Genomic DNA, 16,242 nt, shown 5'->3' on the forward strand with positions numbered 1-16,242 from the left:
TCCTCGTCTTTCTCTCTCTTCCCCTCCTTTAATCCTGCAACATGCCGTCCATCCCACCTCCCCTGACTATATCTCACCGCCATACTCGGAGTCGCTCCTCCAACATCGACATCGACCCCATTTCTCCTGGTACCTACGCTCCCAACGGCTTTTCCTACCGGTCGCCTCGGTCGCCTCATACGCCTCGTTCATCCATCCCCTCTTCTCCGGTGGACGTCCGCCCTCACCACACTCAATCATTCAATGGCTCCCATAGAATGTCGGGCGACTTCGGCGGTGCTGCCAACGAAGGCGGCGGACTAGGAAACTTGGCCGATGAGCTCGCGGATGCATGGGAGGAGGAAGAAGGTGGTTACGGATACACGTCGGGCCAGGATGCCGGGGCCCCTGACGCACAGTATGTGGATCGCAGTGACGATGAAGATGCATACCACCGCATGGGCACCGGGGCCCGCACACCCTCATCGGGCTACTCGTCGGAACGGAATTCTTCTCTGCAGCCTCCGAAGCCCAAGACCCGTAATGGTGCCCATCGACACCGGCGGCACGAGTCGCAATATGATGGGTCCGATTATGGAAACGATTCGGATTTCGAGGAAGCGGATATGCCGCCTAGCCTGGAGATGCAGATGGCGGAGATTGAGAGTCTGGCTCGTCGCGGACTAGAGAACAATGGCAGTGAGAATGACTTTGTGATTCAACGCGCGGTGGAAGCTCTCCGGGATCTTGGCGGGCAGAGTGGGATTGAAAACAACGCCATGAGGTAGGTGGATCTGTTGTTGTCTGTGACTTGGCAGGGTGTCTTGGTCTGCTCGGAATAATGACTGGCTAACACAACTTTCGAAATCTAGACTCATCACTGCACACTCGTCCATCACCTCACATCTTACCCATCAGACGCGGGCACTTCAGACCCTCACCCACCCTCTCCTTTTCTCGCCATTCCCGCTCCTTTCCTCAGATGCTATAGATGCGCTCATTCCTCTCATCGACGAAGAACTCCTGCCTAACCTCCCCTATCCTTTCCCGGAACAGCCACGTCACTCTTCAAGACCCACTACCCCCTCCCAGTCACCGGCCCTGAACCCTCTCGTCTCCCTGCAGACCCTTGTGTCGCAGACATCCGACATCACCCTGTCGCTCCGGGGCCTGAGCGATACGCTGTATGAGTCGCGCCAGCTTACGTCCACGGCATCGCGACGACTCCGGTCTGCTCGCGAACTTGTAGCCGACCTCCGCCGTGAGGAAGAAGGCGTCGAGGAGGGGACCCGGTGGATCGAACGAGGCGACTGGGACCGCCGACTCCGGGATCGCGAAGCCGGCCGAGTCTGCGGAGACGTAGTCAGTGGCTTCGAGGCGGTGTGCGGTGAATGGCGAGAGAAGCTCTTCGGGGCAGCCGCTGGAGCGGAAGTGGCTGCTGCTTGAGATGATGACTACTTCCTTCAGGTAAAAGGGGAGGGATAATGGATATAGACAAGGACGGATGCTACCAGTTTCTTCTTCTTCTCACGGGATAAATTTCTTTTTTTGTCTTCCTCTTTTTTTGCCCTTGACATCCCAGACATATTGTCTCGAGTACTACTGCCAGAGATAGCGGCCATACCCCCTTTTGCAAATTTCCTTTCTAGTATATAGATTATTCATCTGGGTTCGTCCATCCATCAATCTGTTTATTTTCACCCACCCACATATTCCACAATTGCTATGCATTCATTCATTCCACCAAATTTAAGCAAAGTATGACCTCGTTCAGTTTGTCCTGTCAGAATCTCTCACCGATATCCAAATATCCATGACCCACACATCCACAACCTCCAACTTTCCAATTCGACATCATAGAAGCACATACATACATTCAATGCATAGACCACTCACTGTCTTTTGCATCCTTTTCAATACTACAAACGATCAAGGCTAGATAGACCTCAAAATAACTGATCCATTCAATACTCTACACTTTCCCCTATATTCATAAAGTATTTGACAGTAGGCACTGGTAGTACTCAATCGTAACGGAATTCAAACCCTAGCCTAACGAGTGAGTCCCTGAGAAAATCTGTCACAGGTACAGTTTCACCAAATGTTTGGTCTGTTTCAGGTTATCGTATTGGAGACGACGAGACAGATACAGAGTTATTACTTACTAGATAGTAAGTAGCACATTCCTTGCCCTTCCCTGTGTACCTACTTATCTACCTTTCATGGTTGGAAGAAGAAAAAAGAAAAAAGAGAGGTTGTCTGGAACATGGTATGCAAATTACACACACAGTCATATTGAGGGAGGAACTTAGTTAAGAGGGGAACATAGTTTACATACAGAATAGAAGGGCTTGTACTCCGTAGTAAGTAGTGTTTCCTTCCCCCTTTATGACTTCGGGCTGTTTTTCTGGTATGGATACTGACTAGTAAATCTCATGGAAAATACACACTATGCAAACTTTTTGTCTTGGAATTGAAACAAGTGGATGTGATATACCGGTGGTTTCAAGCCGATCATACTCTATCTATCTACTTGAGTGTTAAGTGATTGATGTCTACGACTCAGGTAATAAATGTAAAGGAACGAAAGAAAATACTATGCATTTGGTAAAAAAGACCATGAGATCGGGTAATGTAGGAAAAAATCAATCAATCAATTGACATGGCATGCCCAGAAAAAGAAAAATTAAATCAAGCAGTTGGCGGTTGGGGGGGAGGCAAAGAGCTTTAACTACAACCTCATGGTGTGAATAACCCCCGATATCTATCTCTCTCTCTCACACCTCGCAAAGGTTCATACCTCATCAACTAAAAGAACTAAAAGACGTAGTAGGAACAGTATGGAGGTAGAAAAAAAAAGAAGAATCGTACCGGGTTTGAGGCTAAGGAAGGAGACAAAAAAGGTACTATGCGAACATGAAGATGGGGAGGCGGGGCGGAAAAGTGTTTGAAGGTGGATGAGAGTTGTGTCTTTATACAACACAAGGATGAAAGAGAGAGAGAAAAAAGAGAAAAGAGGAAGGTTGACTCATATCACACGCCCTTTCATCAAACATCCAAAGAACTTTTTCATGTCATCATGCGATTTACTGGCCACCCTGTTGCTGCTTCCATCTGGGCACCCACTTGCCAGCGGCAGGCTTGGACTCCTCGGTCTTGTCGGAGCTGGAGCCGGGGGTCTGCGTGCGGGAGGGGGGCTGGGAAGAGCCGGCCTCACGCATGGCACGGGGAACGTAGCGCTCCGTGGAAGGAGCAGGAGCAGCACGCTCGGGAGCAGCAGGGGTAGCACTGGCACCCGAGCGCAGGTGAGGAGGCACGTAGCCTCTGCGCACGGGAGCGGGCTCCTCACGGGCAGGCTCGGGAGCAGCACGCTCAGGAGCAGCAGCAGGAGCGCCACCAGTAGCCTCCTTGGCAGCCTGGCGCTCTCTCCAGCTGGGACCACCACCAGTGCGAGGAGCCAGGTTGAGACGAGGAGCAATGCGTTCCGTAGGAGCAGCACGCTCAGGAGCCGGCGCAGCTTCGCGCTCAACACCACCGGTCCGGCGAGCGGCACGGCGAGCTTCGGCTTCCTCTTCACGCTGTTTCTGCTTGATAGCAAGTTCATCGAGTCTCCTGTAAGGCGGGTTAGCAATTAGTGGTCTCTGACGAATTGGGCGACGGGGGTTTTCAATGGGGGATACTGACTTTCTCTCTTCCTCACGCTTGGCCTTCTCCTCAGCCAGGACACGGCGGCGCTCCTCCTCCTTGGCGGTTCTCTCCTCCTCCTCGCGACGAATGCGCTCCTCCTCTTCCTTGCGGCGGCGCTCTTCCTCCTCACGCTCGGCCCGCTCACGGCGTCTGCGCTCCTGGACCTCCTTGATACGCTGCTTCTTCTTGGCCTCGAAGTCGCGCTCAGCGGCCTTGCGGCGCTTCTCGAACTCCTCGTGGCGCTTCTCGGACACCTCCTTGCGGAAGCTGTTGAACTGGGGCACCAGGCGGCTGAGACGGTGCTTGAGGGCAACGGCCTCCTTGTGCTTGTCCTCGGCCTCCTTGAGAGCCTCGGCCTTGGTGGCCTCGTAGATCTCCATGTCGCGCTGCTTCTGCTTCTCATAGTCCTCGGGGATGTGCTTCAGTTCCTCACGACGGAAGGCACGCTCCAGGTGGTCAATGCGCTTGGCGGTGGTGCGGATGCGGTCGTTAAGCTCGTTCTTCTCCTTCTCCAGCTGAGCCAGCTTCATGGCACGGAGGCGGTTGGCATCGAGCTCGTTCAGGTCAAGCTCGCTGATGTCAATGCCCTTGACGCCAGTCTTGAGCTCCTCCAGCTGCTTCTTCAGCTCCTGCTGGCGGATGCGGTCCTGCTCATCCTTGATGCGCTTCTTCTCACGCTCGCGGTGCTCATCCGCCAGACGCTGCTTCTCGGCTTCCTGAAGCTGCTGGGTGCGGATGCGCTTGCGAGTCTCCTCCTCGCGCTGCTTGCGCTGCAGAGCATCGGTGGCGGCCTCCTTCTTCTTCTCAATGACGACGCGGCGAGCCAGAGTCTCCTCGTGCTCCTTGGCGGCACCAGCCTCGGCGCGAGCAAGGGCGGCACGCTTGGCCTGCAGGCGGGCCTCGGTGTACGAGGGGTCGACGTACATGCAGGTCACATGCAGGGTCTTGGCCAGGCGGGTGAGCTGCAGGCGGGCAATCTCAGCGGGGGTGTTCTGCAGGCGCTGGACGGAGCCAACCTCGCTCTCGGCGGAGCCGGCGGCGCTGCCAGGGTGCAGAGCCTTGGCGGAAGAGAAGACGTCGGTGTCGAAGGTGAGGACACCGGAGATGTGGTCGACACGGATGGCGAGGTCGCCCTTCTTGCAGCCGTTCATGATGAACTTCTCGATCATGGAGGGGGTGATCTGGAAGGGGTCGGGGAACTGAGCCAGCTCGTAGACGAACTTGAGCTCGACGGACTCGTAGACCTGAGACAGCTGCTGGAAGAGACGGGTCAGGATGACCTGCTGCAGAGGCAGGACGTACTTCTCCATCTCAGGGTCGGCACCGATCTGCTTGAGGATGGGGGTGATCTTCTTGCAGATGGACAGGGGGTGGAAGTCCACCTCGAGGATGTTGTAGAGGTCACGGATCTCGGGGCGGGCGCGCTTGAGCAGACCCTTGTTGAGGGCATCCTTGAACAGCACCGCACGAGTGGGGGGAGTAGCCATACCCAGCAGGTTGGTGAGACGGGTGTTCTTGTTCTTGCGGACCTCATCCACATCGACCAGGGCACCGCGGGAGCGGGAAGTGCTGATGACGGGGATGGAGAGGGCGGACAGCAGGACAAAGGAGGCGGCCTTGGTCATGTCGGCCTCAGTGACGGAGGGGTTCTCCTTCTTGGTACCCTGGCCAGCAGCCAGAGTGGCGGCGGACTGGCGGAGAAGGTTGTAGTAACGGCTGAAGGCCGCGGCGTGGAAGAGGTAGTTCTCGCTGACCAGGAAGATACGGGCCAGCTTCTCGTAGTAGTTGGCCATCATGACGTTCTTGGCGGGACGCTTGCTGAGGCTGAGGAGGGTGTGGATGTCCTCAATGCTGCGGAAGGCCTCCTGCCACAGCTCCAGCTCGACGGCAACGTTCAGCTGCTGGAAACGGGTGTCCAGGTGGCGCTGGAGGGTATCCGGGTCGCTGAGGTTGATGGCGTGCATCTGAGCGGAGTACTTGGCGGCATTCTGGACGTGGTTACGGAGCAGCTCGCACAGACGGCGGAACTCAGTCTTGCGGGTGTACTTGAGACAGAACTGGAAGGCCTGCAGGGCGGTGGTCTGGTACATAACCTCAAGGCGGGCATTGTTCTTGAGGATTTCGAGCACGGTGCGGTAGGTCTCCCAGAGGAACTTGAGCCAGGGAGTGACAACAGCACGGTCCGTGCGGTCGCGGGACTGCTCACCGGAGACGGTGGCGAGCAGGATGGTCTCGGGGGTCTCGATGGCTTCCAGATCCTCGACGTTGGAGGAAGGGGCGGCGGACTCGAGAGAAGACTGGATCTCATCGGCCTTGGCCTGAGCCTCGGTGACCTTCTTCTCGGCGAGTTCGATGAACTTCTTGAGAACAACCTATACCGGTGAATGGTTAGATACTGCGGTTGGGGGAGGGATGTAGTGTATGAAAGGGGGAAAAAAAATCCTCCTACCTCGATCGTTCCGACGTTGGTGTTCTGGGCGATGTTCTTGTACTGGTAGAGACCATCCTTGGCGGCCTTGCCCTTGCGAAGATCAACACAGAGCTCGACGAAGAGGAGCATCACCGGCTCCAGAGAGGCGATGGGGCTGCTGCGCGTCCGCTTGGAGGTGACATGTTCGTGAAGGACGTTGAGGGCGGCGGGGGCCTGACCCACGGCGATGAGTTCCTGAGCCCTCTGCGGACAAGATACCGGTCAGCATGAATTTTTCCATCACCACATGTTTCCTTTCCCATCCCACGACATAACATTCCGACGATATAATCGAATAATATTCGGGACAAGTAACCGGACTGGCGTACCTTGAGGACATTTTCAGGCTTGATGTGAGGCGGAGGCGGCATGGTGGGCGACGATAGCGGCTGGGATAAGCGATCACAATAGGGTGGATGAAGACGACGATGCTATCCTTCGACTGGGAGAAGGTCGAAAGGGAAGAAAAGGCACGTCGGATCGCACAACGACAGGCGGGCAGCAGGGAGTCGAGGGCGTTAAGGAGGAGCCTGAAGATAGAAAGGCTGCCACGCGACGGTCGGCGAGAAAGACCCAGACAAGAGAACGTCAGGCAGTCAATCTTGTTGAGAAAGACAGACAAGGGCAACTCTCTCTTCTCTCTCTTCTCGCTCTCTGACTCTCTCGTTGTGCGAACCGCGAAAATTCCGGCCGCCGGCGTTCCCACTTTGGGTTAAGCGATGCGGGTCACGTGTTTATCCCCGTGTTTATGGCTTGGGGATTGCAGGGAATTGTCCCCATGGGAATGATTTATTGTACATCATATATTTCTTTTCCATTTATTCCGTTCATTCCAATGAAGACCTACCTTTATTCTGCCAATATTTCCACCATTTTGGAAATGGCTGTTCTCATTCCTCCCTCCTCTCCCGGGTGGACTGTGTTTGGCCCGTTTGAGACGAGACGATCACTTGCAGTGAAATAAGAACATGCTGTCATGAACGCGTCCAAGCTTCTGAACTATGGACTAGTGTGTCTAGATGGAAAATAAAATATACGATTGACAGGGTTTGCGATAGCAAACAAGAGTGTTGCTGCTACTGTTGCTGTTGCTGCTGATGAAGGGGGCGGGAATACTCGGTATAATTAGTAGCTTAGTAGTATGGGGATTGGGGAGGGAAGAGGAGAGACTGAGGGCAACAGTGCTCAGGGGATGAATTGATTGGATAGGATGGGGATCAAGCAGTGATCCATCCACGTGAGGCTCATCAGCCTCCTCCAGAAATAATCAATGCTACAACAAACAATTCAATTCATGGAAACTATATCTATAATAAGAATTAGAATAGCAAAAAGAGGGCTTCTGCATGAGGGAGGGTACAACCTGACGCAAAACGGAAAAACGCCTGCTAGACAGCCTTTTTTTTTGTGCTGACTGCATCCGAGCTATCCAGTCGAACTAAATCGACTAAACTGAACTAGTTAAGTTCACCAACTTCCTCTCCTCACTCTCAGGGGGAGGGAAAGAAGAATTATGGATTCCAGTGGGAAATGAACGGATTGCCCCTGCGACTCACAGACCACCTCTTCTCTCTTCTTTCTTCTACCCCCGATTATACTGCTAGTTAGTAGTTACTGCCAGTAATTCTGCTAACTAAACTCAACTAATACCAAGACTAAAGTTCCCATTTTCCCTCTCTATTTCCCTCCCTCTTTTCCCCCCCTCTTTTTTTCCCTTTTTTCCCTTTTTCCTCCTCTTGGTCCAGCAGTAGTCGTTCGCTTTCCTTTTTGCCCAGCCAAATCCTCCTGGTTCTTCCTGCTCTCCCTAATCTTATTCTTCTTCCTCTTCTTCTTCTTTTTACTCCTTCGTCTGATTCTTACTCACGTTCAATATATCGTGAAGTCGAGTTCAGCCTCTCCTCCTCCTCCCCTCCCCCCCTTCCATTCATTCTTTAGAAATCAATTCCTCGGAGGAACCCCCCTCTTTCTCTCTTCTTCCCCCGGTCGCTGTTCCCACTTACATTCCCTCTTCCCTCCCTCCCTCACTCATAATCGTCTCCATCCTCTCCCCCAAAGTTCCTCCTCCTCCCACCTCTTCCCTCCCTCCCTTTTCGCGTCCGCCCGCCGTTCCCGCCCGGCTTTGCTTTTCCCCTTACTTTCCTGCCGGCTCGACGCGCAAAAAAAAAGAACCTTAAGCTTGAGCCGCCCGACCGATCCTGCTGAATCCACCATCTTCCATCCAACACATCACATTGCTTCCTCTCCACCTCCACCTCCAGGCACATCCACCCCCAACGTCTCTTCCACTTCCGCTGCGACTGCTGCTGCTGCTACTGCCGCCGCCGCCCGATCTCATCGTCGCGCTTACGTCTCCAACTTAATTCGATTAACTTCCCGGGTTTCGCACGTTTCGTCCCCGCTCCAACCGTCGTCAAAATGCCTGCCTACGAGCTCCGATCGGGTGGTGATGTCAAGAACAAGAAGCAGAGTGTGGCCGATCTCAAGTACCGTCGTTTGACTGAGCTCAATGCTCGGCTGAAGGAGGACCTCGACCGGCCTCGTGTCAAGGTGTCCGAGGCTGCTCTGTCGTAAGTTTCCCCCGGCTGTCGTGCTCCGCCCCCCGTCCAGCCACCGCGTGATACTTACCCCATCGCGTTTTATCCAGGTTGATCAACTACTGCAACAACACGCGCGATTTCATGGTACCATCCGTATGGGGTCAGGTATGCGACATTCTTTCTCCACTTGCTTCGGGTTATGCAGCAATGACAGCAGGTTACTGACGGTCGCGCAGGTCGACAAGCGTGAGGACCCATACGCCCCTCAGCAGCAGGGAGGATGCTGCACGGTCATGTAATGGTCTCATGACATTTCCACGTCTTTTGATTCGGACGGACTGAGGGTCGCCGTCAGTCCGTCGGCGCTTTTATATCCCCTCTTGCGATGACAATTACTTTTTCTCACCACTTCTTTTTTTAACTTCTCAACCCTTTCTTTTTCTTTCTATATCTAATTCTCTGTCACCATACCTTGGACCTATGGACAGCCCATCCGCCTTGTTGCTCCGAATGGTGAGCATTGTCAGCGACAAAAAGAAAAGAGAGACCACGGAGAAGCGGATGCGAGGCTCTGGCCCTCGAGGGAGCGCGCTGGACCTGCATGAACTGGGAGGGACTGAGCGGTCGCACCATTGGACTAGTTCATGATCTGATTTTCACCTTGAAACGCGACACACGGCTCCCCGCGGGCTTCCAGTTACACCTTTTTTCTCTTTATTTTCTCATTTTGTGTTGGGCGTGAGAGTGTGCTCGACAGGAGTCATTTCCCTTCTAGTGATTTTATTGGACATCTTTCCTTTGTGTTAGCAGTGATATTGGAAACGGGATGGGGAAAACAAAATCGGACGCCCGGTTTGTAGTATAGATGGGCTAGTTAATATAGTTGAAGCAACTGCTCATACCTACACAGTATTTCAGATAAGCAGCGAAGTAAAGAAAAAGGCAGATCACAGAATGGATCATATGCAACAACCCGGACTTCGGAGAATACTTTTTTAAAATTAATTGACACCTGCACTGGCCGTACATGAGACAGTTAGGCTAAATTCTATACTATAGTTAACATTAGCCAAATTGTTATTTACTTAAAGTAGTCAACTAGTTAACTCAAGAGAACCCACCACCACCCACCCGCTGACATCATCCAATCATCCCCTCCAACTTAGCTACTACTAACTACTCTTCACACAATTACTTACCCGTTCTTCTTTCACTACCATCACCTAAACCTCACCACCAAAGATACAAAGCATCCGATAGAAAGAAAAGAAAAATGACTTCACCCCTCCCACCCCTCACCCAACCCACAACCACAACTACCACAACCAAACCCAAAGGAACAAACAACATGCACAACCACCTCCCCCGCATCACCATCAAATACTGCACTCAATGTAAATGGTTACTGCGCGCTGCATATGTAAGTCACCTACCTCCCTCATTCCCTATACATACATACACACATTTATACATACACATACACATACTCCTAACATAACTAATCATTTAACAATGGTATTAATTTGGAAACAGTTCGCCCAAGAACTCCTCTCCACATTCAGCACCCAACTCGGCGAAGTAGCTCTCGTTCCTGCGACGGGGGGTGTGTTTACTGTTACGATGTATCATTCTTCTTCTACTACATCCACCTCTGGTTCTTCTGCGGGTACAGCACAAGGTGAAGAGGTACCAGTACCAGTAGTAGTAGCAGGTACTGGGAATGGGAATGAGGAGGAGGATGATGATGTCACTGAGATAATTCTCTGGGATAGGAAGACGAATGGGGGGTTTCCTGGTATGTTATTATTATCCTTCCTTCTCTTCCATTTCTTTATTTCTGTATTTCTTTATTTCTTTTTTCTGGTGCATGGGTGTAGAGCTGCGATGGGATGATTGCTAATTGGCTTTTGGCTTCGTAGAAGTCAAAGTGTTGAAAAGTCTGGTGAGAAATGTCGTCGATCCCAGTAGGGATTTGGGACATACGGATCGGGCCTTGAGGGCTGCGAATGTGCCGGTGCAGAGTCAGGAAGGGGGTGAGATGAAGGTTGTGGGGAAGAGTGAGGAGCAGGGTTCTACTACTGCTACTACTACGAAAGAAGGTGACAAGTGTGAGGAGTGTCAGTGATCATCTACTCAACAATAGAATCATCATGTAAATGCAAACAAGCATATATGCTCAAGTCCATTTAAAAGGAATAAACCCATACAAAATATCAAGTACAGTCCTGCCTGAGCCACCTCCAGAACGCCAGTCCACGCCCCGTCTCTAGTTGCCCCGTCCTGCCCGCCTCTGTATGGTGACAAATGAAAATGAAATGGTCAATGTGTAAAATGGATAATGGGAAGTGAAAGAAGAGAGAAAAGATCGGAAGAAGAGGAAGAAAAAAAAAGAGTATCGAAGAAGTAAAGTGCCATGCCAGCCAGACCAGCGCAATGTCTGGCTGAGCATCATCGTCAAAAGCTCAGATATAGCTATATCCACCGAGCCGGTCGTCAAATCATGCAATTCCATCATAAAATCCAGAGTCGTCACCAGAATGTTTCCCATTCATATGTGCCCATGTAATCCCAACCCTCGTTTTGCTCACTCGCGAAAATCCAACCCGCCAGGAACACCGTGAATCATTCCAAACGAGAAAACAAGAGAAAACTGAAATCCAATCAACTTTCCGGGCCATCACGTCTCCCCGCTCAGCTCGTGCTGATGCGAGTGATGTGTGCGCCGCTTCCAGAACGCCAACCGCAGTCGGCTTCGTCGCTTCGGCAGCTTGCGCGGTGGTGCGTGCTCCTTGGACCCGTGCTCGTCCCACCGGGGCCCACGCCCATCGTTTTTCATGCTTCCAGTCGTCGTCGTCGATTGTGCCGAGCTGCTCGTTCCATTCCCCACCGGCGACGTCACCTTGGCAGCATCGTAATTGTGCGGATCGGAAGCCCGGCGAGTGCTCGGGTATGCAGCGCTGACCTGTGGGTGGTTCGATGTGGCCGGTCGCGTGTACGCCCGGTCCCATTCGCCGTCACTCCGACTGATGCTTTCGCGGGGGAAGCCCTTGTCATCGCTGTCCACGCTGAGGAAACTAGTGGCATTCGTAGACGGAGAGATCGGTGTCATGTTGTTGCTGTAGGTGCTGACGCTGTGCGTGCGAGTGCAACTGTTCCGCTGTGAATTCGAGGGCCCCGATGTGCGCCCCGACGAGGCTGTATTCGCGTGCTGGCGTCGACCACTAGGCGGCCCATGTCGCGAGCTACTCGGTCTCCCTTCCACGGAGCTGTTACGAGCACTGGAGCGACCCGATGTGTCGCCGTTGCCTGCAGCAGAGCCATTGGCAAACAGGACAGCCGCCAGAACGGTGGGGTCACTCGAAGCACGAATTGCGTCGGAGCAACCGTCCATATTGTCGCTCAGACGAGCAGAAGGCGTGTTGGCCTGCCCCTCAGGGATAACCCCAGAAGATCTGCGAGAGGCTGCCTCATCTGGCGATGGCATCGAACACCCGGTGATGTCCATAGACGGGCCCGGCGTGTCCGGCGAAACAACGGGACTAATAGTGTTCTCATTATAGTCGCTAGGCGCATCGTCCGAGCCCAGCGGGGTAGGAGCGGTACCAAAGTAATCATCTGGGGTTGACCGCCGACTCGCAGGTTCACTGGTCGGAAGGGCTGGTTTGATGGGGGTTTTCGGACTATTGATGGCTAGCGGCGCGTGGAGGCCCCTCAAACTTGGGATGGGACTCTGAGTGCGGGGCGACACCAAGTCGTCCGGACGAAGATCAGTCTGCAAGGTTTGCCGATTCTTCTCCATGTCGGCGAGGAAATGCCATTTCGACTGGTTGCTGCGGATGTGCTCGACCGTGAACTTCAGGTCGGGCAGAATGTCGGACACGCCCTCGAACAGCGGCAAAGCGAAAATCGACATGAATCCAATCTGGCCGGTGGCGAGCTTGTAAATATTCCCTAATTCCGGTGGGCCGCCGAATAGTGCAGTCTCCATCCCAACCTCCTTCTCCATCTCGCCCTGATTGGCGAATTCCTCCTGCAGGATCTGGGTCCACTTCTCCGCAACATCCCACGGGCGCGCCACGTTACTGATATCAGCGCATTTGATCAGCAGCCCACACAGCAGTGTCTTATAAAGCTCCAAGTCTTGGGGTTTCCACCCATCCACAGTCCGGTTGTTTTCGTGGAACTTCTCCTGGAGCGACCCCAGCCGTTCCATGAATTTCTGGTGCACTCCCATGTCCGTGGCGAGAATAGAGCTGATCAGAAGCTTGCGAAGTTGTCGATCCTTGAATGCGGTCGGCCAGTAGCGGCGCAGGATCTGGGAGAAGGCAGCACAGTGGAATGCCTCCAAGACTGAATTGTCGTTGTATAGCTGTGCCAGCGGGGCATTCAGCTTGACCAGGAAGAAGTTGTTCACGCCCGGATGGCCGACGTCGTGGCCAATGGCGGAGATCAGAAGGGTAAGGGTATCGAACGGAGTGAGGAGGGATGCGATCGGACATTTGTCGCCGACCGTCGGGCTATTAGGTCCATAGGGGGGAAGAGCGCCGATGTGCAACAGGAAGCAGAAGACCGATTGCAACACATCGATCGCGTGTCGGAAGTTATGGTAGAGGACAAAGGAATTATATGAGGCGCGACAGGCGAGAAGAAACGTCCGGAGTTCACCTAGAAGAGAGAGTCCCGTCGTCAGTTGACCTACACTAAACCAATTTATGCGGCAATTTACTTACCTGGTGTCAGCTGCCACTGCTCCAGTTCCGGGTACTGCAGAGCATGCTGCAGCATTTCGAATGCAGCCAAGACCAATTCGTCGTCCGAAAATTCATGGGCGGTAAAACCCCATTGTGCAATGTGTTCTCTTACAAAATCCGCGCGGTCCGGACGAACGTCCAGTTCCCGGTCCTGGAACTCCTCAATAACCTCTTCGGGATTGCAGATGCCTCGCATGAGCTTGGAGACCATGGCTTCTCGAAGATACGCATAGGGCTGCTCGTCATTGACGCCCACCCACGAGTGTTTCCGCAATTTCTTTCGGGAGAGGAAGCGCGACTGTTCCCGGAGAGCCGTTTTACGAGTCCGGTACGCCTGGACAACCAGAGCTTGAGCTCTACAGCTATCCAACGGGGTTACTAACACGTCCACGGCACCAGCATCCAGGCACTTGGAGATATGCTGAGGATCCGGGAAAGACGGAATACGGGGTTGGTCGGCCGGGGAGGCGCTAGTGGGGTCGGCGAAGGGAGGGCGCAGAACAGCGACCGGAACGATCACGTTGGGGCCATCTTGAACCTGGATGTCCGCGGACAACCCTGACAGCAACTTCAGGTCGTACGCCCCTTCCCATTGTGAGGTGAATGTAAAACCGCGACGCAGGGACGCCGGCGACGGAGGCGATACATCGGGCCACGAACCACGGCTCGCTCGGCGGCGCTGCAAAGCGGCCTCCTCGCCGTGTATATCAATGTCGAAGAAAACGAAGATAGGTGTGCAGCGACTCTGAGCCCCGTCGCTTATCTCTGCTAACTTGTTTGCGATAGCGGTGCCGACCTGACAGAGATAGATGCGTTTACAAACTCCTAACAGAACTTGAACGTCGGCCGACAACGATTCCGGTTCCTCGATTGTTCCCGAATCCGACTCCGCGCCTGCCGGTGCCTCCGGAGTACCTTGATACACCCAGCGTTCTGATCGGACACGGTGGTCGATATAAATTGCAGAGCATTCGATGCCATCCATGGTGTCGGTTGGATTTGAAACACCCATCATCTAGGGGGGTCTCCACTCCGGAATGTCAAGTCTCAGGACAATAACAGATGTGAGAGGAGAATATATAGCAGCCTAGCCGGTCCGAACTCGGGTTCATATGGTTGATGGATATAGTAGTACAGGTGGTGTGGGAGGGTCGAGAAATCTCAAGGAGGAACGAACGGCCGGTACACGGTACAAAGAGGAGCGAAGGAGCGTTGAGAAAGTCGAAGTGAAAAAGGAGAGACTTGCGATCGGTGACGTTATACAGTTGGGTTCTAAATTGGTTTCTAGACTGGGTCAGCGAGGGTCAGAGACTGGACGCAACGGTCTGCAGAATATGCGAGCGCCGACAGGAGCAGGCGACAAAAAGAGAAAGAAGAGTGTGCAGCGACCAGCGAAGCAGATGAGCGACGGCGACAAGCCGCCGTCGAGGGGGGTGCGCGCAGTTGAACAATGAGTTTGTTGGCTGCAGCTGTCCAGCAGGAGAATGAGCGATAATCCTTCGACCCTGTGGGGGGTAAGAGGAATGATGGTAACGTGCAGGACCAGCCAAAACCCATTCTGAGACAACCGGGTTCTTTTGCACCGGCACCGCATGCACGCCTCCAGACGGCGGTTGGCTGCGATCGCCACACCTGCATACACAGGCAGTTGCCCACGCAAACACATAGGATTGTTTCACTCACAGGTGTGGAAGAGAGTCGACAGAGGTAAGAAGGAAATTTAAAAGGCGAAGAGAATGGTAGGAATTCGGTCAATGGTGAGAGAGGTGGGAGTGGTAGTAGTGGTGGTGTGTAGTGGTGAGGGTAGTTGTGGTGGTGGTGTGTAGTCAGTTCGTCACCCACGGGGGGGAGGAAGATGGCGCCCGAGTGAAATCGACCCAACGGGGGAAGTCAGAGAGATCGCGACACATGCGAGAATTCGGCTAGATGAAAGCGACGAAATTCGCGACCCAGAGAGAACCAAAGGCTTAGGGCGTCATGGTGGGCCACCGTGAAGACCAGACGGAGAAAAGATGACACGAGACTTTGAGGAAAGAAGAAGGGTGGAGAGGGAAAAGAAGATCGATCGGGAGGAGAGGGCGAAGGGGCCGCACGGGTGGGCGAAGGTTGGCTTGGGTGGATGGTTCGACCGGGTCGGGTCTGGGCTGGGATGTGGGTTGTGGCAGAGTAAAAAAAAAAAAAAAAAAAAGAATAAGAGTCGATGGATTAGGTAAAAGTAAAAAAGGGTAAAATAAGTGATAAATATATAAAATAAAATAAGAGATATTTTAAGGGATCTGTAATTTTTAATCCCCAGTGAACCACTTCTCGGAAATCGAGGGAGGGGGGGGAGGAGAAAAACGGGGAATAAAATATGAAATCAGTAGATCGTGGTGGTGGTGGTCGTGGGGAAATCAAGGGGAAAAGGGACCCAAGGGTCAGAGAGTGAGAGAGTTGGAGATAAGAGAGGATGTCAAGAGAGGAGACACGGATGATGTCAAGAAAACAGTGGATGAAGTGGAAGCTTTTTTTTGAGTTATGTAAGAAAGAGTTTTAGGAATGATAAGAAAAGGGTGAAAAGAAAAAGAGAAAGAGGGAGAAAGAGAGACAAGAGAAAGAAGGAGAGAGATGAGGGAATGACCGGGGTGGTAAGTAAGTGGTGGTGGTGCTGGTGGTGAGGAACCGAGCAGGAAGGAAAGAAGACCGAGAGGGAAGAGAAAGAAGAGGAGAGAGAGAGGAGAGGAGAGGAGACAGAGAGGAAGAGGAAGAAGGAAGACCTTAGAGACTAGAGGGAAAAGAGGTTCGTGGACAATGCGGGCAGAAGATGGAGAATTGGAAT

At 53.1% G+C, this 16,242-nt stretch overlaps 5 protein-coding genes across 5 annotated transcripts; 3 read left to right on the top strand and 2 right to left on the bottom strand.

Annotated features, from left to right (window-relative positions):
* Positions 1 to 41: 41 nt before the first annotated feature.
* Positions 42 to 1,425, top strand: AtWU_05342 (uncharacterized protein; the record flags this gene model as incomplete). The annotated part of the gene is made up of 2 exons (XM_035500452.1): positions 42 to 763; positions 852 to 1,425. The coding sequence occupies 2 exons, from the start codon at positions 42 to 44 to the stop codon at positions 1,423 to 1,425; spliced, it is 1,296 nt and encodes a 431-aa protein (XP_035356345.1).
* A 1,640-nt stretch (positions 1,426 to 3,065) lies between these two features.
* On the bottom strand, positions 3,066 to 6,507 carry tif32 (putative eukaryotic translation initiation factor 3 subunit EifCa; the record flags this gene model as incomplete). Its single annotated transcript, XM_035500453.1, has 4 exons — positions 3,066 to 3,591; positions 3,664 to 6,038; positions 6,116 to 6,340; positions 6,466 to 6,507. 4 exons carry the CDS (start codon positions 6,505 to 6,507, stop codon positions 3,066 to 3,068), a joined length of 3,168 nt encoding a protein of 1,055 aa, XP_035356346.1.
* A 2,044-nt stretch (positions 6,508 to 8,551) lies between these two features.
* Positions 8,552 to 8,972, top strand: AtWU_05344 (guanine nucleotide-binding protein subunit gamma; the record flags this gene model as incomplete). The annotated part of the gene is made up of 3 exons (XM_035500454.1): positions 8,552 to 8,703; positions 8,781 to 8,838; positions 8,910 to 8,972. 3 exons carry the CDS (start codon positions 8,552 to 8,554, stop codon positions 8,970 to 8,972), a joined length of 273 nt encoding a protein of 90 aa, XP_035356347.1.
* Positions 8,973 to 10,021: 1,049 nt separating this feature from the next.
* Positions 10,022 to 10,798, top strand: AtWU_05345 (SelT/SelW/SelH family protein; the record flags this gene model as incomplete). Its single annotated transcript, XM_035500455.1, has 3 exons — positions 10,022 to 10,093; positions 10,207 to 10,468; positions 10,593 to 10,798. 3 exons carry the CDS (start codon positions 10,022 to 10,024, stop codon positions 10,796 to 10,798), a joined length of 540 nt encoding a protein of 179 aa, XP_035356348.1.
* Positions 10,799 to 11,350: 552 nt separating this feature from the next.
* Positions 11,351 to 14,409, bottom strand: pdeB (3',5'-cyclic-nucleotide phosphodiesterase PDE2; the record flags this gene model as incomplete). Its single annotated transcript, XM_035500456.1, has 2 exons — positions 11,351 to 13,338; positions 13,404 to 14,409. 2 exons carry the CDS (start codon positions 14,407 to 14,409, stop codon positions 11,351 to 11,353), a joined length of 2,994 nt encoding a protein of 997 aa, XP_035356349.1.
* Positions 14,410 to 16,242: the final 1,833 nt, after the last annotated feature.

The sequence above is a fragment of the Aspergillus tubingensis genome (assembly GCF_013340325.1).
Source record: "Aspergillus tubingensis WU-2223L DNA, scaffold_7, whole genome shotgun sequence".
In the NCBI taxonomy this organism is placed as follows: Eukaryota; Fungi; Ascomycota; class Eurotiomycetes; order Eurotiales; family Aspergillaceae; genus Aspergillus; species Aspergillus tubingensis.